This window comes from Saxophila tyrrhenica (genome assembly GCF_035928015.1).
Source record: "Saxophila tyrrhenica strain CCFEE 5935 chromosome Unknown scaffold_1, whole genome shotgun sequence".
Lineage (NCBI taxonomy): Eukaryota > Fungi > Ascomycota > Dothideomycetes > Mycosphaerellales > Extremaceae > Saxophila > Saxophila tyrrhenica.
The window spans coordinates 362,671-386,371 of NW_027041733.1; the positions used below are offsets into that span (position 1 = coordinate 362,671).

The 23,701-nt window shown below is 57.2% G+C and overlaps 10 protein-coding genes across 10 annotated transcripts; 4 read left to right on the forward strand and 6 right to left on the reverse strand.

Moving 5' to 3' along the window:
* Positions 1-368: 368 nt before the first annotated feature.
* LTR77_000164 (uncharacterized protein) lies at positions 369-4,554 on the reverse strand (the record flags this gene model as incomplete). The annotated part of the gene is made up of 2 exons (XM_064797432.1): positions 369-796; positions 897-4,554. The coding sequence occupies 2 exons, from the start codon at positions 4,552-4,554 to the stop codon at positions 369-371; spliced, it is 4,086 nt and encodes a 1,361-aa protein (XP_064663666.1).
* Positions 4,555-5,303: 749 nt separating this feature from the next.
* On the forward strand, positions 5,304-6,834 carry LTR77_000165 (uncharacterized protein; the record flags this gene model as incomplete). The annotated part of the gene is made up of 2 exons (XM_064797433.1): positions 5,304-5,350; positions 5,412-6,834. 2 exons carry the CDS (start codon positions 5,304-5,306, stop codon positions 6,832-6,834), a joined length of 1,470 nt encoding a protein of 489 aa, XP_064663667.1.
* Positions 6,835-7,249: 415 nt separating this feature from the next.
* Positions 7,250-8,956, reverse strand: TRP2 (anthranilate synthase component 1; the record flags this gene model as incomplete). The annotated part of the gene is made up of 2 exons (XM_064797434.1): positions 7,250-8,893; positions 8,948-8,956. The coding sequence occupies 2 exons, from the start codon at positions 8,954-8,956 to the stop codon at positions 7,250-7,252; spliced, it is 1,653 nt and encodes a 550-aa protein (XP_064663668.1).
* A 309-nt stretch (positions 8,957-9,265) lies between these two features.
* Positions 9,266-11,170, forward strand: LTR77_000167 (uncharacterized protein; the record flags this gene model as incomplete). The annotated part of the gene is made up of 1 exon (XM_064797435.1): positions 9,266-11,170. The coding sequence occupies one exon, from the start codon at positions 9,266-9,268 to the stop codon at positions 11,168-11,170; it is 1,905 nt and encodes a 634-aa protein (XP_064663669.1).
* A 703-nt stretch (positions 11,171-11,873) lies between these two features.
* Positions 11,874-12,866, reverse strand: LTR77_000168 (uncharacterized protein; the record flags this gene model as incomplete). The annotated part of the gene is made up of 5 exons (XM_064797436.1): positions 11,874-12,100; positions 12,162-12,249; positions 12,307-12,432; positions 12,490-12,736; positions 12,790-12,866. 5 exons carry the CDS (start codon positions 12,864-12,866, stop codon positions 11,874-11,876), a joined length of 765 nt encoding a protein of 254 aa, XP_064663670.1.
* A 561-nt stretch (positions 12,867-13,427) lies between these two features.
* On the reverse strand, positions 13,428-13,980 carry LTR77_000169 (uncharacterized protein; the record flags this gene model as incomplete). The annotated part of the gene is made up of 2 exons (XM_064797437.1): positions 13,428-13,860; positions 13,919-13,980. The coding sequence occupies 2 exons, from the start codon at positions 13,978-13,980 to the stop codon at positions 13,428-13,430; spliced, it is 495 nt and encodes a 164-aa protein (XP_064663671.1).
* Positions 13,981-15,308: 1,328 nt separating this feature from the next.
* On the forward strand, positions 15,309-16,643 carry ATE1 (Arginyl-tRNA--protein transferase 1; the record flags this gene model as incomplete). Its single annotated transcript, XM_064797438.1, has 2 exons — positions 15,309-15,372; positions 15,496-16,643. The coding sequence occupies 2 exons, from the start codon at positions 15,309-15,311 to the stop codon at positions 16,641-16,643; spliced, it is 1,212 nt and encodes a 403-aa protein (XP_064663672.1).
* A 328-nt stretch (positions 16,644-16,971) lies between these two features.
* On the reverse strand, positions 16,972-19,992 carry LTR77_000171 (uncharacterized protein; the record flags this gene model as incomplete). Its single annotated transcript, XM_064797439.1, has 2 exons — positions 16,972-17,315; positions 17,382-19,992. The coding sequence occupies 2 exons, from the start codon at positions 19,990-19,992 to the stop codon at positions 16,972-16,974; spliced, it is 2,955 nt and encodes a 984-aa protein (XP_064663673.1).
* Positions 19,993-21,414: 1,422 nt separating this feature from the next.
* LTR77_000172 (uncharacterized protein) lies at positions 21,415-22,208 on the reverse strand (the record flags this gene model as incomplete). The annotated part of the gene is made up of 2 exons (XM_064797440.1): positions 21,415-21,942; positions 22,002-22,208. 2 exons carry the CDS (start codon positions 22,206-22,208, stop codon positions 21,415-21,417), a joined length of 735 nt encoding a protein of 244 aa, XP_064663674.1.
* Positions 22,209-22,891: 683 nt separating this feature from the next.
* CYC1 (iso-1-cytochrome c) lies at positions 22,892-23,406 on the forward strand (the record flags this gene model as incomplete). Its single annotated transcript, XM_064797441.1, has 2 exons — positions 22,892-23,176; positions 23,233-23,406. 2 exons carry the CDS (start codon positions 22,892-22,894, stop codon positions 23,404-23,406), a joined length of 459 nt encoding a protein of 152 aa, XP_064663675.1.
* Between the last annotated feature and the right edge of the window lie 295 nt (positions 23,407-23,701).

Consider the following 23,701-nt stretch of genomic DNA (forward strand, 5'->3'; position numbering starts at 1 on the left):
GCGACGAGCATCGCCACAAAAAGGTGGGTGGTGGATTTTTACGGGCACGGGGTTATATCGATTTGCCGCGAGGCGTATAGGAGGACTTGCTACCTACGCTAAGAAGGTGGGATTGAGCCACGGACAGCTCGGGATGATTGGGGCGGTTTACATGCTGTGTGGCAATGGTGATGAGCGCGGTGAATGAAACGATGAGATCGATCGATCGATTACTCTTCTTCTTCTTCATCTTCTGGGGTCATCAGCGTTCAACTGTGTGCATTAGAGAGATGCTCTTCGTTTGGTACCCAACCTGTATCTGTAAAGTCAAGTCCGCAGTCCCAAACCACCCCAGCCATACCATACTCGTCACGCAGTCATGAAACCATCTAGATACTAACAAAAAAACTCCTCTCCCCCTCCTTCGCCTCCACCCTCGCCCTTCTCACAATCGGATCCGCACACGCCAACCGTATCCTCTCCACCGTCGCCGGACTCCTCAAGCTCAAAACCCCCTCCTCCCCCTCCTGTTTCCTAGCCGCTTTCAGAGCATCTCGTATCGCAAAAAACACCGCTGACCCGAGGAAGAGCGGCGGCTCCCCGACGCCGCGGGAGCGTTGGATCGTGCGGAGGTTCTCCCAGTTCACGTCCTTCAGCAGGGAGATATTGGTGGACTGGGGAATGTCGCGGAAGCCGGGGATTTTGTACGCGCCCGGGCCGCGGGTGAAGATTTGTCCGGAGGCGCGGTGCCAGAGGGATTCTTCCATGGTGAAGAGGCCGAGGCCTTGGGTGAAGGCGCCGAGGATTTGTCCGTAGTCTGTTCCATCCACGCAATTAGTAACGGTGGGGAATACTCACTGCGTTAAAGAAAAAGAAGAAGAAGAAGAAGAAGAAGAAGAAGAAGGCCAAAAACTTACCGATAGCAGGGTTAATCGAGCGCCCGACGTCCATTTTGATATCCGCACGCCTACACGTCCAGTCCCCCGTCAAACAGTCGATTTCCACTTCTGCTGCAGCGACGCCCTGCGTAAAGTAGAAGAACATCTGTCCCGTATTCGGACCCCACACATACCCGATATCCGGCGTCTTGTAAAACCCATTCGCCGACAAATTTACGCGATCAAAGTACGCGGCGTGCGCGAGCTCCTTCATCGTCGCTTTTTCGCCCAGCTTTTCGCGAAAAGGCGCCAGCCGCTCGTTCAGCTGCGCACAGGCGTTCCAGATGGCGTAGCCGTTCAAGTCGGATGAAGCGGAGGCGGCGGTGGAGGAGGTGTTGGCGACGGTGTTGGTGGCGGTCTCCGAGATGAAGACGGATTCTTGTGGGACACCGAGGGCTTCAGCGGCGATCATGGTCATTTTCGTGTGCAGGCCTTGGCCCATCTCTGTGCCGCCGTGGGCTACCAGGACGGAGCCGTCGTGGTAGATGTGGACTAAGGCGCCGGCTTGGTTGAGGAAGAGGGCGGTGAAGGAGATGCCGAATTTGGTCGGGATGAGGGCGAGGCCGCGCTTCTTCCACTTGGATGCGGCGTTGAAGGTTGCGATCTCCTCTTTGCGCTGGGTGTAGGAGGACTCGGCGAGGAGTTGGCGGTACATGAGGGGCACGTACCAGTCTTTGAGTTCCTGTCGGAAGTGCGTGGGTTCGTTGGGGGCGTAGAAGTTGATTTCGCGGAGTTTGTCGACAGACATTCCCAGATGGTCGGCGACTTCTTCCATGTACGTTTCGGCGATGAACATGCCCTGCGGTCCGCCGAAACCGCGGAAAGCGGTGTTGGAGACTGTATTCGTCTTACATATCCTGCCCCGGACGAAGACGTTGGGGATGCGGTAGCAGCCATCGCAGTGCGAGAGGGCGCGGTCCACGACAGCGGCGCTGAGGTCCTGCGACCAGCCGCCGTTATTGAAGACGTCGGCGTCGAGAGCCTGGAGCTTGCCGTCCTTGTTCACACCGACTTTCCAGCGCGCGAGGAAGGGGTGCCGTTGCCCGGAGGTGAGGATGTCTTCGTCGCGATTGAGCATGCAGCGGACCGGGCGTTTGGTCTTGTTGGCCGCGGTGGCGCAGATGCCGGCGAGTTGGACGGAGCGTGTTTCTTTGCCGCCGAAACCGCCGCCTAGTCTTTTTACTCTCGTGACAATTTTGTTTGCGGCCACGCCTGTGACTTGCGCAACGTACGCCTGCGTCTCGGAGGGATTTTGGGTGGAGGAGAAGACTTCCATCTCGCCATCCTCCGGCTTGGGCACCACGACGCAAGCCTGCGTCTCGAGGTAGAAATGCTCCTGCCCACCCATTCTCGCCACACCAGTAAAGACGTGATCGCACTCCTTGAACGCCTTCTCCACATCCCCGTCGTTGATGTAGTGGTAGTGGTCAAAGTAGCTGTCCTGCTCAATCGCCTCCTCAATCGTGAAGATGGCAGGTAGCTCCTCATACTCAACCTTCACCGCCCTCGCGCCAGCTTCAGCTTTCTTCGCATCCGTCGCCAACACCATCCCAATGGGCTGACCAGCGGTAAAAACCTCATCCACCGCAAAGAACACCTCATCGCACTTCGGCGCGCCCCACCAATTCGCATCAGCATTCGGGAGGTCCTTGTTGTCGACGTAGTCCACCACCCCTGGCAAATCCAGCGCCGGCGAAGAATCCACCGACAAGATCTTCGCATGCGCTTTGGTAGACAGCACCAAACACCCATACAACTCATTCTTCTGCGGCGGGATATCGTCCGTATACTGCGCTTCGCCCGTACACTGCTTCAGCGCCGCAACGTGCGGTTGCTCCTTGCCAATGACCTTCTTCTCATACGCAACAGACGAATGGCGATCCGTCGAGCCCTTCGATATCTCCCGCTCAATCTCCGCAATGCAGTCTTCATCCACCTCCGTCGAGTCCGGCGGGTTGAGCTCCTGCAGGATCTCGTGGTAAAAGCGGTAGAAGAAGCCCAGAGCGAGGGATTTGCGATACGTGGCCATGCCGCCCGGGACGCCGAAGCGGAGGTCGAAGTCGTCTTCGAGAGCGTTCATGACGCCTTCGAGCGTCTTGGGGTCGGTGAATTTCTTGCCGGTGAGGTATTGCACGGCGGTTTTGGCGGAGATGGTGATGGGTGCCATGCCGCCGTAGACTAAGCTGCAGTTCTCGACGTTGTTCTCGCCGTCTAGCTTGACTCGGAGAGCAGCGTTGACGATGGCGATGTCGTCGTCTTTCCGTTTCGCCTGCTTGTATGCGCGGATGTACTCGGCTTTCTCGTTGAAGACAGGAATGCGTATGCTCGCGATGATTCCATCTGGTGGTAGGGCAGTCACTCGATAGCCTTTGAAGAACTCGCTCATGGGTATCTCAAGCTCCTGATCCAGCGACTTGGCCACCAGTGTCGCGTTCGTCGCCATGAAGACGGGGTTGAGGTCAGAGATGGGAGATGCCGTCGCCAGATTGCCGGCAGGTGTTCCTACGTTCCTTATCTGTCGTCCAGCAAAGTATCGAATCTGCTTCAGCATTGCGGTGAATGGCTGACCTCGCTGCTTGCCGTAGTGCTCTACTGCCTTCTCCGCCAGGCCTTCAAGGTCTGTGAGGACTACATTGCCGCCGATCTCGAGATGATCCTCCGCAAATTTGTACTGCCTTAGCTCTGCAATATCGCCAACGAACACCGAAGCGGTGTATTGCATCGCCTTGAACTTGACCTCGATCGCCGTCTCTGTGCTGCCGCCGATAATCTTTGCCGAGGGATATGCGCTTTTGATTTCCAGTAACTGTTGGAGTGTGACCGGCCTGAACCATCGTTTCCGCTTGTTGCCAAACGCCAGAGGCCTGAATTCGTGCTTCTTAAGCGCCGGCGGGAAGATGAGCTCAGTCTGTGGATTGTACTCGATGAAATCAGGCGGGTCGAACTTGATGACTGAGTCGTTTCCCCCATCCATACCATCATTCTGACAACACCCCTTTTCCCCCTTCTCCATACAACACCCGCTCCCCCCATTCGCCTTGGCCATCCCGCACCCACTCTTCGCCCCAAACGACTGCGCCGCATCCAGAATTGGCCTATATCCCGTACACCGACACAAGTTCCCATCAAACGCCTCCTCCACCTCCAGCTCTGACGGCTTCTCGGTATTCCTCAACAGCGCATACAAGCTCATCACAATCCCCGGCGTGCAGAACCCACACTGACTCCCATTCCCCTTTGCAATCCTCTCCTGCGCGGGATGCGGCTTCTTCACGTTCCCGATCCCCTCGACGGTAATGACATGTTTGCCGTCGACACTCACCAGCGGGGCGAGGCAGGCGTTGACGGAGGCGTGGTAGATTTGCTTGGTGGTGAGGTTGTACTGCGACACGACGACGGTGCAGGCGCCGCAGCCGCCTTCGGCGCAGCCGAGTTTGGTGCCTGTGAGGCCGATGCCGCGGAGGTATTCGAGGAGGGTGAGTTCCGGGTCGGCGGTGTCGAGGGTGACTTTGGTGCCGTTGAGGTAGAAGCGGAGGGTGTCGTCGTAGGTGGAAGTGAGTGATTCGAGGGAGCGTTGGGTGGGCTTGTCGACTGCTGGGTCGGGGTTGGAGTCGGGGGAGACGAGGCCGGGTGCCATGTTGGTTGGATTGGTAGTTGAGTTGAAATGGAAACAGGGCAGTCTCAGTCCATGGCGAGCCTTGTCTGGCGTTGGTACAAGTCTTGAATCATTCGCCGGATGGTTGAACAGGACGACAAGACGTTTGTTTCGAAGAAGATGTGACGAAAAAGCAGAAAAGGTGGTACTTAGAACAGATCGACGTCCTTATCGTGCTCTGGAGCTCGCCGATTGACGAAGAAGGGTGGGGACGTCAGAGTAGACGGCAAGAGGTGGCAATCAATCAATTGCCTTCACGCAATTTGGCTCGTACGACTCGCTGCTGGCCTGGACAACTCCCTCCAGTGGTGGGCATCGATTGGCGATAGAGGTGAGGTTGGAGGCGAGAAGCAAGCAATATGAGCGGCCATCTCCGACGTCTCCTTCCCCTCCTCCTCCTTCCAAGGGTCCAAACCACCCAGCACTGTCTGTCCTTCTCTACCACCGTGGCCCGCTGCAACGGATGCGGACGACGTCTTCTGCTTGCAAATGGCTGTCCTTATGGTTGCAATGCCATCCTCGGTCGTCTTTCACATGCTCTGCAGCTTACCGTCTTCGACAAGTTCATTCATCAATGACGTCTATCAAGTCCACCTGACCGAGCTAGAACAACCGCGCCTAAGTACTTTCTGACCTGTACTGTCCTTCCTGTACACCATTCCATTCTGTACTACACCTCGTTGTTGGAAGTCTTGTCATCGGCGTACTAGCACACCCCTCCCTCCCAATCCATGGCCTGGCCCAACCCCTTCTACCGCACAACACCCAACACTCGAAAGCAAGTACTTTCACGTGAAAGCCAAAAGCAAGGAAGTCACAACCAAGCTAACGACAATCAGATGCTGGGGCTACACATTCGAACTCTCAGACGAACACCTGACACCCGAACAGTGCGAACCCCTCAAACACTCCTACGACACCCTCGGCGAACAAGTCTACGAACGACTGAACGAGCTGTCGCCACCGCCCAGGAAAGATCTACCGCGCAATAACAGCAAGTTCTCTGCGGCTCCTGAGAAAGACGGCGAGAAGGATGGCGGAGTGGACGGGAATGCGCCTGGAACGGAGCCAGCAAGAGCGCCACCTAGAGATCTGTATGCGATACTACAGCAACATAGAGAGAAGGATGAGCTATTACAACGGTTCTGGACAGAGGTGAATACAGTCCCGCCTTGGGTGGATTGGGAGCAGATCAGAAGAGGGCAGGATGTCTTCTACCGATACGGCGGCGCATGTCTTACAGGACTGGCATATCAAAGTCTTCTCGGCGGCATGGGCGCCGCAAGAGTAGTAGAGACCCTCGCAAGAACAGGAGGCTTCTCCACCAAAGTGGCGCGAGGCAGACTGTTCGAAACGACACAGCACATCTTACAATGCACAAAATCACTGGAGAGCCTCCAACCCGGCGGCGACGGCTTCGCCTCAACGATCCGAGTCCGATTGCTGCACGCCGCCGTCCGCAAACGCATCATGACCCTCCACGCCACCAACCCCTCCTACTACGACCTCGAATCCTGGGGCGTCCCGATCAACGACCTCGACTCCATGGCCACCATCTCCACCTTCTCCGCCACCCTCATCTGGCTCTCCCTCCCGCGGCAAGGCATCTACCTCCGCCAGCAAGAAATCACCGACTACATCGCCCTCTGGCGCTACATCGCCCACCTCATCGGCTGCCCCACCAACCCTTTCGCCACCCCCTCCCAAGCCAAACGCGTCACCGAAGCCCTGCTACTCTACGAAGTCCACCCGACCCCGACCTCGCGGATTCTAGCGAACAACATAATAAAATCCCTCGAGGACCAACCCCCCGGCTACGCCTCGGCGGACTTCCTTATCGCCTCCGCGCGCTGGCTGAACGGCAACGACCTGTGCGACGCCCTCGGCCTCGCACGCCCGAGTCTCTACTACTGGGCACTGATGGCCGGACAGTGCCTGTTCTTCTGCACATTCTGCTACACGTACCGCTCGGTCCCCAGCTGGGACGCGAAGAAGATCGCCATGCTGAAAAGGGTCTTCTACAGTATTGTCGTGGAGAGCAAGTATGGTTTGAAGGGCGAGGAGACGACGTTTGAGTTCAAGTATGTGCCCGAGTACAGTACGATTACGGAGATGGGGGAGGGCTGGGAGGAGAAGCGGGAGGGGCAGAGGAGTGTGGAGAGCAGGAATCGGAATACGGTTGTTGTTGGGGTGGTGGTGCTGGGGGTGGGGACGTGGGTGGCGTGGAGGGTTGTGAGGGGGTTGGTTGGGGCGGTGTGGTAGTAGGTGACTGTGAACCATGTATATTTCGGGCTCTGTGTCACATGCGACCAGTTTGCGTCTTATCAAGCAACGGCGACGACCTGAAAAGTTCCCTCCTCGCCGTTCGTTCGCCAGCATTGGGGTGCTGCAAGGTCATTATGCAAAGGTCATATGCAACACACTCTAACTGCGCATCACGTCCGTCCAATGACTTGAGCTATACAGATCTTTGGGGGCAGTACTGCAAGGTCAACTGCGAGGTCACATGCAACACCTCTTAGCGTCTCCTCTTCTACATCGAATCAGACTCCACCATGTATGATACTCCTGACTTGCCTTCGAGGACGAAAGATGGAAGAGCTCATGTATTCAAGATAATGGTGAACCATCTATCCAACGCCATCCCTCGACTACAATCCCAGAGAGATTACAATCTCTACCCAGCAGCCATCTCAACCTTCCCTCCCACCCCCTCCCCGTCCACCACCGCATCCCTCTCCCTCTTCCCCCCCTCCTCCAACCCCTCCTCCCCATCACCCCGCTGCTCCTCCCAATGCAACCGCTCCGCCTGCTCAATACACGTCATATTCGCGCGCAACTTATTCAACGTCTCCTCATACTCCTCCCCTTCATCGCTATCAAACACAATCCCGCCGCCGGCCTGCAGGAAAGCCGTGCCGTCCTTCGTCATCATGGTGCGCAGTGCGATGCACGTGTCCATTGCGCCTTCTGCGACTGAGCCTGTTGAGGTGTTGAGGGACGGGTAGCCGAAGTATCCCACCGCGCCGGCGTAGACGCCGCGGGTCTCGCCTTCGAGCTCGGAGATGAGTTCCATGGCGCGGACTTTTGGGGCGCCGGAGACGGTGCCGGCGGGGAAGATGGAGCGGAAGGCGTCGAAGCGGGTTTTTTCCGGGCGGAGGACGCCGGAGACTTCGGAGACGAGGTGTTGGACGTGCGAGAATTTCTGCACGACCATGAGTTTGTCGACGCGGGTGGAGGTGGGGTCACAGACGCGGTTGACGTCGTTGCGGGCGAGGTCGACGAGCATGACGTGTTCGGCTCTATCTTTCACGCTGTCGCGGAGGGTCTGGGCGAGCGCTTCGTCTTCGGAGGGGAGGGGGTGGCGTTTTATCGTGCCGGCGATGGGGTGGGTGATTATTCTGCCTGCTTCGCTTTTGACGAGGACTTCGGGGCTGGCGCCGATGATTTGGAAGTCGTCGCAGTCGAGGTAGAAGAGGTAGGGGGAGGGGTTGACGGTGCGGAGGTGGCGGTAGATGTTGAAAGGGTGAAGGGAGGTGGGGCGGGCGATGCGCTGGGAGGGGACCGCTTGGATGATGTCGCCTTCGGTAATGTGGGCGCGGAGGCGGGTGACGTGGGACTCGTAGCCCGGGCGGCCGATGTTAGAGGTGTAGGTGTTGTTGAGGGTGATGGGGGGTTGAGGGGGAAGGGGGATGTCTTTGGATTTGATGGTGGAGAGGAGGGAAGAGAGGGTGGCTTTGCCGGCGGTGTAGGCGTCCGAGAGGGCGGAAGGAGGGGAGGAGGCTGGGGGCACGTGCAGGTAGGTGATGACCATGACTTGCTGGAAGAAGTGGTCGACGGCCACGACGGTGTCGCAGAGCATGAAGAGGCTCTCTGGCACGCCGACGATGTCTTTTAGGGGCCGGCGGGTCTTGGGCTCGAAGTATTTGATGCAGTCGTAGCCCACGTATCCAAATGCCCCGCCGGTGACTGGTGGGAGGCGCAAGGAGGGCAGCTGTGCGACCCGGTATTGGGAGAGCTCAGCGTCGAGACGCGGCAGAGGGTCTCCTTCGAAGCCATGTTTGGGGCCTGAGAGGAGTGTTTTTCTTGGGGAGGCGCCGATGAAGCTGTATCTGCTGATCGTCTCGGTCGTGGGGGCTGATTCGAAGAGGAAGGACAGCTTCGAGTCGGCGCTGGCGGCAATCTTGAGGTAGATGGCGGTCGGCGTGAGGAACTCGGAGGAGATGGACGCTACCAGCGGCACGAGGTTGGGTGCGTTGGGGAGGTCTTTCGTCTGGCTGAGGAGGTCCTTGATCTCGTCCAGGGACGGCTTGACTGAGAGCTGGTGCACGTGGTTGTTAGATGGGTCATAGCAGTACAGCGGTGAAAGACTCACGTTGGCCATACTGGACCGGCTCTGTTAGGGAACAGGTCGCTTGGTATAGATGAACACGAAGGAGCTGACCGATTGCAACATCAGCGCATCTATACCATATTTCGTTCGTCTTGAATACAAACACCGTTAATATGCAGATGTCACTCATATCCCACACCAAATTCCATCAGCGGCCTCGGAGCCCCGGCCACCCGCATCGAGGAAGCGCGACCAAGGTGGCGGGCCCTAGCGCCAACCTTAACCGCAGCTGCGCCAGCCCACTCGGTCGCATCTGCACCTCGAGGTCATCGGTTGGAGGAGAGGCAGGCACAACCCAGCATGCCCGCCGAAACGCCGCCTGGAGCTTCTGCTTCTCGCCATTCGAGGACCTCTTCCCTCTTCCACACTTCTTGGCACTTCCCAGGCCCCTCGAGCCGCTTCAACCAGCGAGAGCGCACCCGCGACCAAGCCCCATTGTCGCAACGGAGCTACACCAGCGCATCACCCGTCCTCGAGACAGCGACGAGAGCGAAACACCGACGCGCGCAGAGCAGTGCGACAATCCCTACCCTACGATCGTCGACGCTGTCCAGTCCGACTCCTGCGCGACGCGCGCATCCGCTACATCGACATTCGAGCTCGCAGTCCGTGAGTTCCTTGCGCAGCATGGCAACCTCCAGCTCTCGCGGCCCCGTCACGCCGTCTATGAAGCGTCCGGACTCGAAGCTCCAGGACTCGCCGTTCAGCGACTACTTCACCGACGATGGACGGTCACCTACGCCGAACAATGCTTCTAGTGCGCCTTCGCCCGAAACGCAGCAATTGTTAGTGCGACTTGGTAGACTGCAATCGCAACTCATGCGCGGCGAGTCGGAGAACGAGCGCGAAACTGTCGCGATTGTGGGTCGGAAAGTGCAAGAGATGGAAGGGCTGCTGGACTCGGTACACTCGCAGACGCGGCCGCCCGTCGAATTAGAGGACTCGGGTCTGTTCATGGAGGAGGACGAAGAGGACGAAGAGGACGAAGAAGAAGAAGCGAAGGACGACAACGAAACCCCACTCGCCAACGCCAAAGCGCAACAGCACACCTCCGACGACATCTTCACCCCCGAAAACCGCCAAGCCGAACACGACTTCCTCATCCTCGAAGCCCAGCGCGTCCTCACCAGCATGCGCAAACTCGAATCCAACCTGCGCACCCGCCACGCCGACCTCGAGGAGCTCCACACCCGCTACACCACGCACGTCTCGGAAGTCGAAACGCGCCTGGACACTCTAGAAGAGGAAGCAGAATCCTTGATCTCGAACAACGAGACGCTCAAGACGGAGAACGCGGCGCTCAAGCAGGATCTCAGGTTCGATCAGACGGAGCTGCTATGGTTGAAGATGCAGCTTAAGGTGATTGAGGCGGAAGTGCAGGCTTCCGAGGACGGGGCGAGGAGGTTAGAGGGGTATGCGCCGGAGTTGCGGGAGGAGATTCAGGATGTTAAGAGGGAGCGGGTGGCCGAGATGATCAGGCGGTGGGAGGGGGATTGGGAGGTTGTGAGGAGGAGGATGCGGGGGCGGAGGAGGGTGTATGATGTTTTTGCTGATGAGGTGGATGTGGAAGGCAGTGATGAAGACGAGGAAGAGGTCGGGGAGGGGGAGATGAACTGGCAGCTCTCGACCGCAAAGCACAGTGATGGGAGGCTTCACAGCATCACCATCACGCGCTCCTCCGCCAACACAGACGAAGACTCCACCGACGACGTTGACGAACCCTCAGATGAGCCCCCGCAACCCTCGGAACCCACTCTCTCCATCGCCTCCAACCTCCTAGTCATCGAAACCGCACCCACCGCCCCTCCGCCCGCACCCCCATTCATATACGCCGACCAAGCTACGCAAACCTCCCGTCCCCAATCCCCAGCCTCATCAGCGTCCGCGAGATCGACGTCAAGCTGGCTCTTCGCCTCCGAGTACCAGGCCGATCACTCTCCCCTTCCTGGTCCTGGCCCTGGAGCTGGAGCCGGAGATAGAGGTGGCGAGGAGTGCGCCATCACCACCGCCTCGGAAGCGGAAGAGGATAGCGAGAGCTACGAGTTTGACGACGGCTACGGCGCGACTGCGTCTGGCGGAAAGGGCGGTAAGAAGGGCGGTGGGGAGGGAGGAGGTAAGGGAGGCGTGAAGACGGCGTGGCAGGAACTCTGGGCGGGACTGACGAGTTTGGCTGGGCTGGAAGTTGGGGAGGAGGATGAGGGGTAGCATTTGGAGGGGAAATATATGTGCATGGATGATTGATTTGTTGGAGCTACTACGGACGGGATTTGGGAAGCGATCGGCGCTCGATGGGTGGGTGGGTGATGGAGGATGGTTGTTGCATATACTGGATGTACCGCATGTCGGCATGGAATGGAGATGATATGCATGGCTGCATGGATGGATGGAGTGTACATATGTACGTATGACGGGCTGCGCGGCGACGCATGCCTCATGGGAGGGGACAATGTGTCGACGGTGAAGAGCAGCTACCTTCTTCTACGGTTGATACCTTATCATCGATCGATCTTAGAATCACCAAAGCATTTTGTCAATCTGCTCTAACGTCGTTGCGATTACAACACTGCTCAGCCTTGATTTGTCTACTTAGCCGTCGGCAGTGCAGTAAACGACATGTCAATTAGAGCTTAGATGCTGCAGCGGGCGAGACGTGGTTGGCATGAGAAAGCCAGGGCACACAACAAAGGAACGATTGAAGTTTCAGAAGTCATTTCACGGAACCTATCTCGAATCACTCATGTGAACGAATGATCGCCTCCTTGGGCTCCCATAGCTCTTTTCTCTACCCCCGAGGAGAGAAGCCTTTGCTCCTGGTCCATTGCACGCAGAAAACACCTACCACTCAACAACCACTCATCCACCAACCCCCTACTCTCGCGGCTCTTTGGCCTCATCGCCCGTTCCTGTCCTACTCAGAATCACTCTCCGAGTCCTTTGCCATGACCTCATCCAAATCCTCCTTCTTCTCAGCCTCCTTCCTATCATGCGCACGCACCCGCTCCGCGCCCTCGTACTTCGCCTGTCGGCGTCCCGACTTGACCTTTGCAAAGTTGGCGTTGTTGCTTGTGGTGTTTGTAATGGTGGAGGTTGGGGCGCGGCGGGCGATGCTGGTGGATGCGATAGATGGGAGGGCGGCTGAGGGGGGCGTTAGTAGGCTTCTTTTGAACACTGAAGCGGGTTTGAGGGTCGAGCTTACCCTTCAGACCGGAGAGGGAGACGCCGCCGCCGCCGCGGGCGGAGTTGATGACGGAGGCGTTGGAGGGTGTGCCGGCTTGGGATGTTCCCTGAGGTCGATATCGTCAGTGAGAGCTTAGTTGACCTAAAAGAGAAGAACGGCTTACGCCAGAGGTGCTGCCGTCCTCATCCGACTCGTAGTCCACATCATCATCGCCCTCAAACGAGTTATCGCTTCCGTACTCATCGAGCGTCGGCGTATTATCGATCTCCTCCTGGCACTTGTAGCACTTCTGCAGCACGAAATCAGCATTGCCAGCTCACCACTCACAGCCACGCTCTTCACTCACCGCATCATCACGCTTCGCCCCCTTACGCTGCGCGGCAGCAAACTTGTAGATGTCGTACGTAGTGTCGCACCCCGTGCACTCCAGCTCGAGCGGGGCGTCGTGGCCGGTGCACATCATGCAGGGGATCATTTTGACCCTTGGGCCGGCGTTGCGCTTGTCCTTTGAGATGGCCACCTTGAGGTCGAGGAGGCGCGTCGCTGCGTAGCACGCTGGGCCCTTCACGTACTCGCAACGACAGCACTTGATCCTGCGTGCCGTGTTAGTGTGGGGTGAAGAGTGACAGATGGGGGTGGTACTTGCTTGGGGGGGAGCTCGATGTTTTGCACGCGAGCGATGAGGGCTGGGTCGTAATGGTACTTCTTCTTGTCCTTCGCCATGTTGACTGCTTGTGTGGGTTGTGGTGCAGTAAAGAGAGTATTGAATCAAGAAGAGGGGTGTTCTGTTTGAGACACGAACTGCGATGTGTTGAGAAAGGAGAGGTTTGGACGTGAAGGAGGTTTATGAGCTGACGTAGACTGGTCTGTGCGGCAAAGGAACCATGAGGAAGGAGCATGTGAGGCAAGAACAGTGACGCAAGAAGGGTCACGTGTCCCGGGTCTTCACATGTTCGTTGTGTTGTGAAAGACGTTGTGCACTTGCAGTGATGAGCTTGAAATGCTACTTACCAGTGAAGCATTATGATGGCCAGTGAGCTGGTGCTTGCTCCATGCCAGCCATGGTCTTCCAGCTTGGAGGCGGTGCATGCAGACAATCGAGTGAGACACGCCGGCAGCTGGAGATTTCGATGAGGCAGACTTCGCTGCAAGCAACAGGCTCATTAGTAGCTCAATAACATGGCGGACCGAAAACAAGTCTTCGCTCAAAAGGCCACCCATCACGAAAGCCTCCGCTTCAATCTCAAACTTCTGCCGTCGCGTCTTCTCCTCTTACGCCCCGTACTACCGCTTCACATTACTCCTCTCCAGCGCCTCCAACAGCTCCGGCCTCTCCTTCAAACACTCCCTCGCCTGCTTATAGCTCATCCACCTCCTATCCCTCTTATGACTCTCCGGCCAACTCTCCTTCTCCTCCACCACCCTGACCTCAAAAAACCTATACGCCGCCCTCGGCGCAGCAGGATTCTTCATAATCTGCGCCGAGCTCCGCTGCTCCTCGATCGTGCCCAGGTCGCGCTCGATGGCGCATTCGATGCCCGCTTCCTCCCAGGCCTCCCGGCACGCGGCGTCTTGCGCGGTGTTCTCGTCGGTCTCCCAGCCGCCTTTGGGGAGCACCCAGCCTTTGCGGGCGGAGGATTGGATGAGCAGGACCAGGGTGCGGTCGGGGGTTAGGGGGACGACGCCGGAGACGAGGCGTTCGCCGGAGGGGCCGTAGCTGGTTGATCTCGTTAGCTGTGGGTGTTATGGAAAGTTCAGGAGGGTAGTGTTCTCACCGCTGCTTGTCTCTGCCTACTCTGGCTTCCATTGACCGCTCAGGCGCCGTTTCTTGGGCCATGGTGGCTGCCACTTGTCGATGGTCGCCGAAAAGCGTGAAAGTCCGAGTCCGCGACCAGACACTCCCACTGCGTCAATGTGGACGTCGACGATGCAGTCGTCTGAGGTGATCACACGAGATACACCGCCTATGCCTCTAGCTTCCTAACGACCCAGAAGACAAATCGTTTGCCGAGACACGACGTCTAGTTCAAGGCAGAGTGGAATGCAAGAGGGAATTGCATTCAGTCCCTGGGGACGTGAGTCTCGAGGAAGAAGGAGGAGCGGTCAACATGGTGGTGGTAGTGTAGCATTGCAAGGGCGAGGTCTGGAGCCTTATAGTGTGGTTGTCCCTGTAGTTCACTTGCCCAGCGAGCACGTGCCGATCCCTTTTTTTCTCCCACATGCCGCTGAGGACCGGATTTTCTTCGCACCCACGGACTGGAGCTAAAGGTGGGCATATGCAGACGCCAATATTACATGAGGCTACGTGACGTGCATGCCGCTTGTGCGACCATGGCAGATACTCGCGGGGCGTGGGTTGTTTGGTCTTGATCTGTCTTCCTTCACATGTCCAACTTGAACTTCCAATTCGCAACGCTTCCTTCGACTCCAACGTCACTTCCCGTGGGGTGCTTCCGCGCCTTGCCTCTCCCTCGCCTTCCTCTTGACACATCTTTCTTATCCGTAGCCTCATAACCAGTACTCATCTCACCAGGGCGGCGCACTTCTGGCAATCAATCCCACCTCGCCCCTCCACGCCCGCGGCGGCGACGTCGAGCTCGGGTCTGCTCACCAGCTCCCTCCTAGCTCCGGCGTGTGCTCATCATGCAGACGATGGCCTCGCCCTGCGCCATCCCTAGCTACATTACCCCCATAGGTAAGAGACCACTCCGATTCCCGCATTCAGGAACGTGCTCGCGTGCTTCGCTGCAGAGCCGCCACGACTTCACTCCTGCTTTCCTACACCTCCACATGACATTGCTGTGGTGGACTCATATGAGCGAGATGGACGTGGGCTAAGTATTTTTTGATCTCTAGGGTATCAGAGTGCGTTCTCCGAAGCACATCCTCGTGATGGGACGGCGCAGCTGACCGTGCATCATCAGGCGGTGATTGCGGCTATTGCAAGGGCGAAGAACTAAGTAGAACTCCCGATTCTCGTGCGTCCCTACAGCATCTTTCTTACTTTCCACTATTCCACTCTTGAACAGTCCTCTCGATCTGTCGAGCAGAGCATCCACCAGACATCCATTTGCACTCCAACAGAGCCTCGCACTCCCCTTCTACGCAACGATCCAGGTTTCGTCCGTTTGTTCCTGTTCTGATGAGATGAAGGCGCATCCTACTATGCCCGCACCAAGTCGTTATGCTCGATCCACTACCAAGATCTCATGGACAGAGGGTGGAGAAGGTCAGGCGCCCTCCTCTACGTTCCCGACGTGAGCCGTAGCTGCTGCCCACATTACACTATAAGGTATGTCGACCACTATTCTCCTGAGGATGAACGATTGCTGCTGACTAACAAGACTGCCAGCGAGGGAGTTTCAAGCACAACGAGACCAGCGGCAGGCACTGCATCGATGGAACCGATATGTGCTAGGTGAGGAATATATCAAGGAGGCGAGCAAGAAGTATCCAAGGACGAAAGAGTCTGTCTCGTCATCAATCACCATATCACGACGGCGACTAACGTCCTACAGAGAGAAGAAACGCCAGAACAACAACTTTGACCTCCTCACCACCCTCCACGAGGCCGAGCAGCCCAACCTCAAACCCGACATCAAACCCGCCCACACCTTCACCGTCACCCTCGAACCCGACACCTACACCGAAGAGAAATTCACCCTCTTCTCCAACTACCAGTCCCACGTCCACAAGGAACAACCCCACGAAATCTCCCGCACCGGCTTCCGCCGCTTCCTCTGCTCCACACCCCTCCACAACCACCCGGACCCCGCCGCCCTGGACAAGAAAACCGGCTCCTTCCACCAACTCTACCGCCTCGACGGCCGTCTCATCGCCCTCTCCGTCCTCGACCTTCTCCCCGGCGCCGTAAGCGGTGTCTACTTCATCTACCACTCCGACTTCGAAGCCTGGTCCTTCGGCAAACTCTCCGCCCTCCGCGAGACCGCTCTCGCGCTCGAAGGCGGCTACGAAATGTACTACATGGGCTACTTCATCCACAGCTGCAAGAAAATGGCCTACAAAGGCGACTACCGCCCGCAGAACGTCCTCGACTACGACACCGGCGAGTGGGACGTCATGGACTCGTCCATGCGAGACCTCATGGGCAAGAGGAAATGGGTCAGCATGTCCCGCGAACGCCGCATCGCCGCGCTTCTCGACGCCGCGCCCGGCTCCGAAGACACGGAGCGCGAACTCGTGGACCACGAATACCGCGTCGCGCACCCGACGCCGACGGAAGCCATGAACTCCGGCAAATCGCTCCTAGAGCTCCACGTACCCGGTGCGCTGGCGGCGGAGGAGGTAGAGGAGCAGGTGGATCTGGACGATATGAAAGTCACGCTGGGAGGGGGGACGGTGCATCGCATGCGCGATATTGTGAGTTGGGCGGAGGGGCGGGTGACGGATTCGGGGAGTATCATGGGGATTATGGCGGAGTTGGCGGCGTGTGTGGGGCCGAAGGTGGCGGGGGAGGCGGTGGTGGATTTGGGGCGGTGAAAAGGGATGTGAGGGTTGCTGTTCTTGAATACTATGGCCAGGTGTTTGAGGAAAAGGCGGGCGATGCAATGGGACCGGGAGTCCGACGTTCATAATTCACTGGCACCGCGAAGCATAAACGAGACGGACACAACTGGCTGGCGCTTCCACTGGAAATGAGCACAACGATTAGTAGGGGTAGCATTTTCAAATCCGAGATGCATTCAACAAACGGCCTCCTTTTTAGGTCCTTTTGGGGGTATACCCATTCCAGCACCCCCTTTCAGCGCCATGTCCCCTCGTAAATGCATGCTCGTTCATTCATTCCCTTCATTCGTTCGAATACCATTCACTCCCACTCATCCCTCCACTCCTCCATAATCCGCGTCCTCTCCCTCTCCAACCGTCCCTCCTCCACACTACCCCAACTAACCCTCTTCGCCTTCTCCACCAAAACCCGATACCGCTCCTGCAACCTCAACTCCGCCTCCCTTCGCTCCCTCGCTTTGCGGGTCAAATATTTCAGGTCCTTTTCCTGCACGGCGCGTTTGAAGACTTTCCGCATGCGCGGCGAGTAGAGCTGGCAGCTGACGCCGATGCCTTCGCCGTAGACGGGCTGGATGGTGCGGTGGAAGCGGGTGGCGAGGTCGGAGGAGCGCTCGATTTCGGGCTCGACGATGGTGGCAAAGCAGTCTGTTCGTGCCATGTTAGTGGGGAAGGGGAAGGAGGGAGGGAAGGAGTGAGACGAGGAGGACGGACCTTCGCAGATGGTGAATTCTTCCAGGCCGGGCATGTAGTGCCACAGCCCTTTCTTGATCAGCATGTCTTTCGTGCATTCCTGCAGCTGAGCGCGCCACCGGACGAGGCTGATGAAGGGGCCCGGGTTGGGAGTTGAGCGGGCCGCGAGCGCTTTCTCGTGCGTGGAGATGAGGGCGTCGATGTAGATGGAAAAGCGGTTGCCTTCAGGCCGGATCGCGCAGAGGTGTTGCTCGTCCGCGTTTCGCTGGGGCAGCCGCACGAACATGCCGCTCAAGGTTGGGAGTAGCGACTCGATCTTCCGGACGTCGCTGTAGCAGATCCGGAAGTCTTTGACAAAGTAGCCGTCTGCGTCTCTGAGACCGTACCATGTCCGCGATCCGAGCTTGTCGCCGGGACACGGTGTGCTGGTCTCTTCGACTTCTGCCAGGTCTTCGAGCAGACGAAGATCCGTTCGCTGTTGCTGTAAAGTGAACAGCCACGCAAGTCGGATCCACGGCATGCCTCCAAGAGCGCATTGAACCGGCGTGTCAAGATTCCTGGGCGGGGAGCGGCGGAAGCTGTTCCGATACAACGTCCGATCGAAGACATCCGCGACGCAATCAGGGCAGAAGTCTAAGCTAGGCGCACCAACCAATGTGTACCAGTCCGAGTAGCTTCTGACTGGTTTTAGTCGTGCACATGATGGCAAGGGCTTCTTCAGGAGAGCCTGGATATCCTTCTGCGTTTGTGAGGAGACAAGCTGTGAGGTCCGCCTACTTTCGTTGGCACGTGGCCTATCAGGCTGCGATTTCTTTGTCGTCTGCGTCTGCGGAAGTTCAGCGGTTGAGTGACGGGTAGGGAACGACGGCCGTGTTGGTGCTCGGGTCGTGCTGGCTGATGAATAAGAACTGCTGCTGGGCGCTGGTTCAGCTGATCGAAGAAAACTCTTGGGCTCCTGCATCATCGGCATTTGCGTGCCTGGCCGGGACTCTGGGAAGTATTGGTGGCTTCTCTCTGATGGCATCCATACCGATGGACTCATGGGCCCATCATCGACGGGGTACGGAAGACTGTCCACACGGGTCGTCGCTGAGCTCTGTCTCATGTGCCCTCGCTGGCGTGGGAGGGCTTCTTGCTGCACTTCCATAGACAGGCACGAAGGAGCTTTCGCTCGCCGAGACGCATTAGCGGCAAGCAAAGTGCTCCAGTCCAGGTCAGACTTTGGTATCCGAGGCGGATCGCCTGGTGTACGGGGTGAAGGAGATTGAGGCCTTGAGCTCGAGACGGAGGATGTCCTTGTGAGTGGTTCGTGATAGTCGTCGTCTCTCGAAAACTCTGCGCTCATTCGAGATCTCTGCATTGCTTGTGCTTCTGTTGCACTCACAGCGCTACCTGCAGGTGATGGGCCGCGAGGATGGCCGTAGCTAGAGTCCCGAGATCTCGGCCTGGACTGTTCATCTGCAGAGAGGCTGGAAGCCGCGGCCACTCCAAGACCACCAAGAGCTGCGGTTGCTGCAAGCGGCGTTGGGCGTCGTGCTTTGTCACCATTCACTCGTTGCAGCGTGGGAAGAGTGGTCTCCGTGTCTGTATTCCGGCGCGCATCCAAATTACGCCTCCTGATGGGAATAGAACTTGGTGGTGGTGCCGCGGGTGCAAAATCGACCACAGACGTTTGGGGACTGCTGTTAGGGACGTCACGAGAAGGAGGATATGTTGCCGGCTTTTCTCTAGGTCTCAGCTTCGCTTCGTAGAAGTCGTCTTCGTCGATGGCACTTTCAGAGGCCAACGAAAAGTAGTCAGTCTCAGGCCTCGAGTTCATGCTATACCTGGCCGAGTCTCGCCTCGGTGACGCCGGCTGCGATTTGCTCCCGGTCATCCGTCGGCGTCTGTTAGACTCTGTTGGCGGTGGACTGGTGATGTCGTCGGGTGACAGGAACCTGGTACCCAGTACCTCCTCCTTGGGCGTGTGCGGTTGCTTGGAGAAGGCATACGGCGAGGATGTCCGCTTGTTGAGAATCTCCGGCACGCTGTTGTTGAGGTTCTTGAAATTCATTTCGAGCTTGGACGGCCGCCGCCTTGCCCTACGACGAGCCTTTTCATCCTCGCTGGTAGGAGGCGTTGGCTGACCTGTAGCTCCTCCCCCTTCACGCACAACAAATCGCCGTTCATCTCTGTTGAGAAACTCGGGGACATCCTCCACCATTGGTTCCTGGTCGATTGTTCCTCGCGACGGGATCTCATCTTTCCTAAGCTCCGCCAGCAGCCTTCGTGAACCAGCCTCTTTCTTGAGTGATGTTACTTCATCCTCACATGTGGGTCGTGGGGGCCATGACCGCCGCTTTCGAATGCGGGATCGTTCTCGGGTCGGTAGACCAGTGTCTAGAGGAAGAGGTGGTGGGTAGTCGTACCGCGTGTCGTAGCCATCGTAGGAGTATCTGTTGGATCGATTGGGCGAGCGTTGACTGTAGTGGTCCCTCCTGTTCTGGCCTTCTGAGGCGGTCTCACCGACTCTTCGCCTTGAGTCGCTAGTCCCCACCCTCGGCGCTGTGGGCTTCAAATACCCTTCATCGTTATTACTGCGTGTCTGTCGAGACCGTGACGAGTCGTAGGTATCGCGATAGTAGGAGGCCATTCCAACCAGACTCCTCCATTAACACCACCGCGCCGATCAACACACTCGAAGGAAACAGCACATGATGGTGATCTTGAAAGGAAGGAGGGGTTGAGGGGACAAAAGGCACGGTCCGCGGGAGTTGGAGACACGCAGACGGCCCACTTCACTTCTCTTGCTGCATAACCACAATCCGACAACCGAGTGCAAGAGCTTGAGAAGATGCCATGGGGAGTCGTACAGAGGATCTACTAGCTCGGAGGCCTGCAGCAACACTGCATGTATTGCATAACCGCCTTCCTTGATTGGGACTCAACAAGGGGAGCCACCGTGGGAGGCGGTCAGGCACCCCAATCATAACGACGTGGCAATCAACGAATCAACGCTTCTACCGTGCTAATTCTCACCAACCTGGAGAGGGCGCAGTTCCTACAGCATCTGACTATCCGACTATTGCTTGAAGGCGGCTGTGCCTCGATTTCACGAACACGAAAAGTCTATGGGTGTGCTTACTATTGAGGACCCAGAATACACAACCTTGGAGGCGCCAGAATATTCACCGACGTTTGTGATGACGGATACGTGGCCTTCCTCGCCTCTTTCGACGAAACAGCAATGTACCCACTTGGAAGGCCATCGAAACAATCGTCTTCCAAACAAGCCGTACTTTCCGTGGAGCACTACAGAATTTTACGTTGGCGAATTCCCATCGCGAAGGACGTATTCGAGACGTGCCCACCCGGATGCAGTAGGCTTGCAGTAGCTGCCCAGCCAGAGAACGCAATCGCTGTGATTTCGTGCATAAACCCCGGCAAGGCCCGCCTATACAGAAGTACCTTTGTGCTTTGAGCACACGACCACGACTCCACGACAGGTAGTTGACAGCTGGGCCGCGAGTGATCGTGCACGGCATCGAGGATCGCGAACTGGATGTGGATCTTGGGCAGCCAGACATTTCAGCCCTATGCTACTGCTGTGTAATGTTCAACGGGTAGTCATACAGGAGGCGCTGGCCATTCCGACAGGTTGGCAGACACACTGTGGATGGATGAGTGCACTGTCCAGTGACACGAGAAGCTCTGCTGTCGGATTCGAGCGGGTTGATGCAGTCTCGTTGCTGGGATGGGAGTGGTAAGTGACTTTGGACTGTCGAGTGTTGGAAAACACCATTGCATGTACTTGGTCTGCGCCGCAACTCAGCTGCGATATGGTAGGTAATATTCCTAAGTCGTTAGAAGGTGCAGTGACTGCCAAGCATTTCTTCTCTATTCCAACGCCACCTTCCACCTTGCTGTATACCCTGATCCAGTGTCACCCCATCTGTAGCAATCCAAGACGGCCGAGGACATGCGCCTCTTCGGCCAGGGCGGCATCTTCTGCATGTGCCAACGTTGCACGACGTCCACCGAGGTAGGAAGTTGCAGCATGTTCGTGGAGAACAGCTCACCACGGGTACGGCCTATTCTCCCAAGTCCAGAAAGTCCCATTGTCCTCACTCCCTTTGCTGTCAATGACCCTCAGACACGCCTCAACGCTCTCTTGAGGTGTCATTTGACCTTCCACCTCCCAATCAACATCGATATTAGCCATGTCCGTCTTCACCTCACCAGGATGCAAAGCCAGGATGACGGTCGGCCGGCGCCTCCGTTTCACTTCAGCTGCCATGTGCCTGAGCGCTTGGTTGAGAGCTGCCTTCGAAGCCGCATACGCTGCGAAGCCATCCTCCATCTCGAGGAAGTTCTGCGCAGATCCTGAATCGCTTGAGATGAAGGTGATCTTATCTAGCCGAACCCCGGCTTTCAGCAAGGCCTGCGCGCAGATGATGGGCCCGACTGCATTGGTGTTCAGATGATATGTAAAGTCGTCAAACGACATCTCCGTGGCTCTGCTTGGGTATTTGAGCACGCCGGCGTTGATGATCACGCCACTGATCGCATCGTCCGACAGAGATGACAGCTCGTCCACGAAGTTCTTTGATGCACGAGGTCAGGCTCCCAAAATTCCACGGTTCATGGAGTGTGCAAGCGTACTTCTATACTCGACTGCGACGTTATATCACACGTCCAAACGCGGCACAGGCCCTGCTTCTGGTGTTCTGGCCAGAATGACGCGGCATCCTTTCGTACAGTCGCATACACCCTGTTGCCTCGATCCAGAAGCTGCTGGACAAACTCGTGCCCGATGCCTCGTGATGCGCCTACGACCAGCCATGTGTCTTCATATCGCGCGTCGAACATCGTCGTGGGCAATGCTACCGCGGCGAGCAATCACTGCCCATCATCAGTCTTGCTTGTTACGACCTCCGTAAATGCCACGAGGACTCAAGCATGTAACGGCACGTCCGGCTATACAAGCTGGCCGCTACTGCGTCAAGACGCCGGCTGAGAGCTTCGGACGACGTCACGAATACGGTAGCGTGACGGACCTCTGTTTGCTGCTGGGCTTCTTCCACTCGCCACACGATGTCCTGGCAGTGTTGAATCATCTGAAAAGGCAAGAAAAGAACGGGAATAGCACAAATCTAAACGATCTCGAACAACAAGGCCGGAGCGTTGGCAAGATCTGGTTGTCGTGTGGCGCCTTCCTATTTCTCCCGAACAGATTGCTTATTTCGGCTGCGATTTGATTGGGCCAATCTGCTTGCGGCGACTTCGTCGAGCTCCTTCAACTTTTCTGCTTCTTCGACTTCTATCAATCCATACCGACACCACCACATCACATCGACAGACACACCAACACCGATCACCTCGACAGCCATCTGCATCCACGAGACCCTCATCAATCCCACATAATGGCCAAAGGCGCGGAATCTTTCAAGGAAGGCATGCCTCCCTCCCCTCCCCTGCTGGGCCACCGGGAGTGGCGCATATCCATTCGCACCCTCCTCGCCTCATCCTATGCCTCTGATCAATAGCAGAGGATGAGGAGAGATGCGGGCGACGATTGCGCCACTTCCGGCACGCCGCAGCGCGTTCAGACAGACAATGCCATGGAGGTGCTAACTTTCAATGCAGGTGACAGCAAGAAGGGCGCGAAGCTCTTCAAGACACGATGCCAGCAATGCCATAATCTGAAGGAGGGCGAGGGCAACAAGATCGGCCCCAACCTCCACGGTCTCTTCGGTCGCCACACTGGCCAGGTTGAGGGCTTCTCGTACTCTGATGCGAACAAGCAGAAGGGCATTGAGTGGAACCAGGATACGCTTGTATGTACAAAGGGACGAGCAAGAGAAGTGAGACAGCAGGCTGACACATGCGGCAGTTCGAATACCTCGAGAATCCAAAGAAGTACATTCCTGGCACGAAGATGGCATTTGGTGGTCTGAAGAAGGGCAAGGACCGGAATGACCTGATCACGTTCGTGGCTCCCGTTCCCATCACAACTACCAGAATTTCCATGCTAACAAGGCCACAGCTTCCTCCGGGAGGAGACTAAGTAAACCCGATCACCCTCTACGACGACTTCCCACCTCTCGACCCACCTACCTCCTCCGACACCTCGATCTGTAGTACTACTTCACACCGAACACGATAGACTTCTTCACCTTAGCGGACAGCTGCGGCGGCCGATGGGGCGCCGGCTGTCAGGATAACGTCCCGATGGCTCGCCAACGCCAACCTGTGACATAGCTTGGGGCATTTCTTGGTTTGGGCGAAATATTGTGTATATCATCTCTTCACTCTGCTGATGCTACTTCTCTCTTTCGGTCTGTCTCAACATCCTCCAAAAA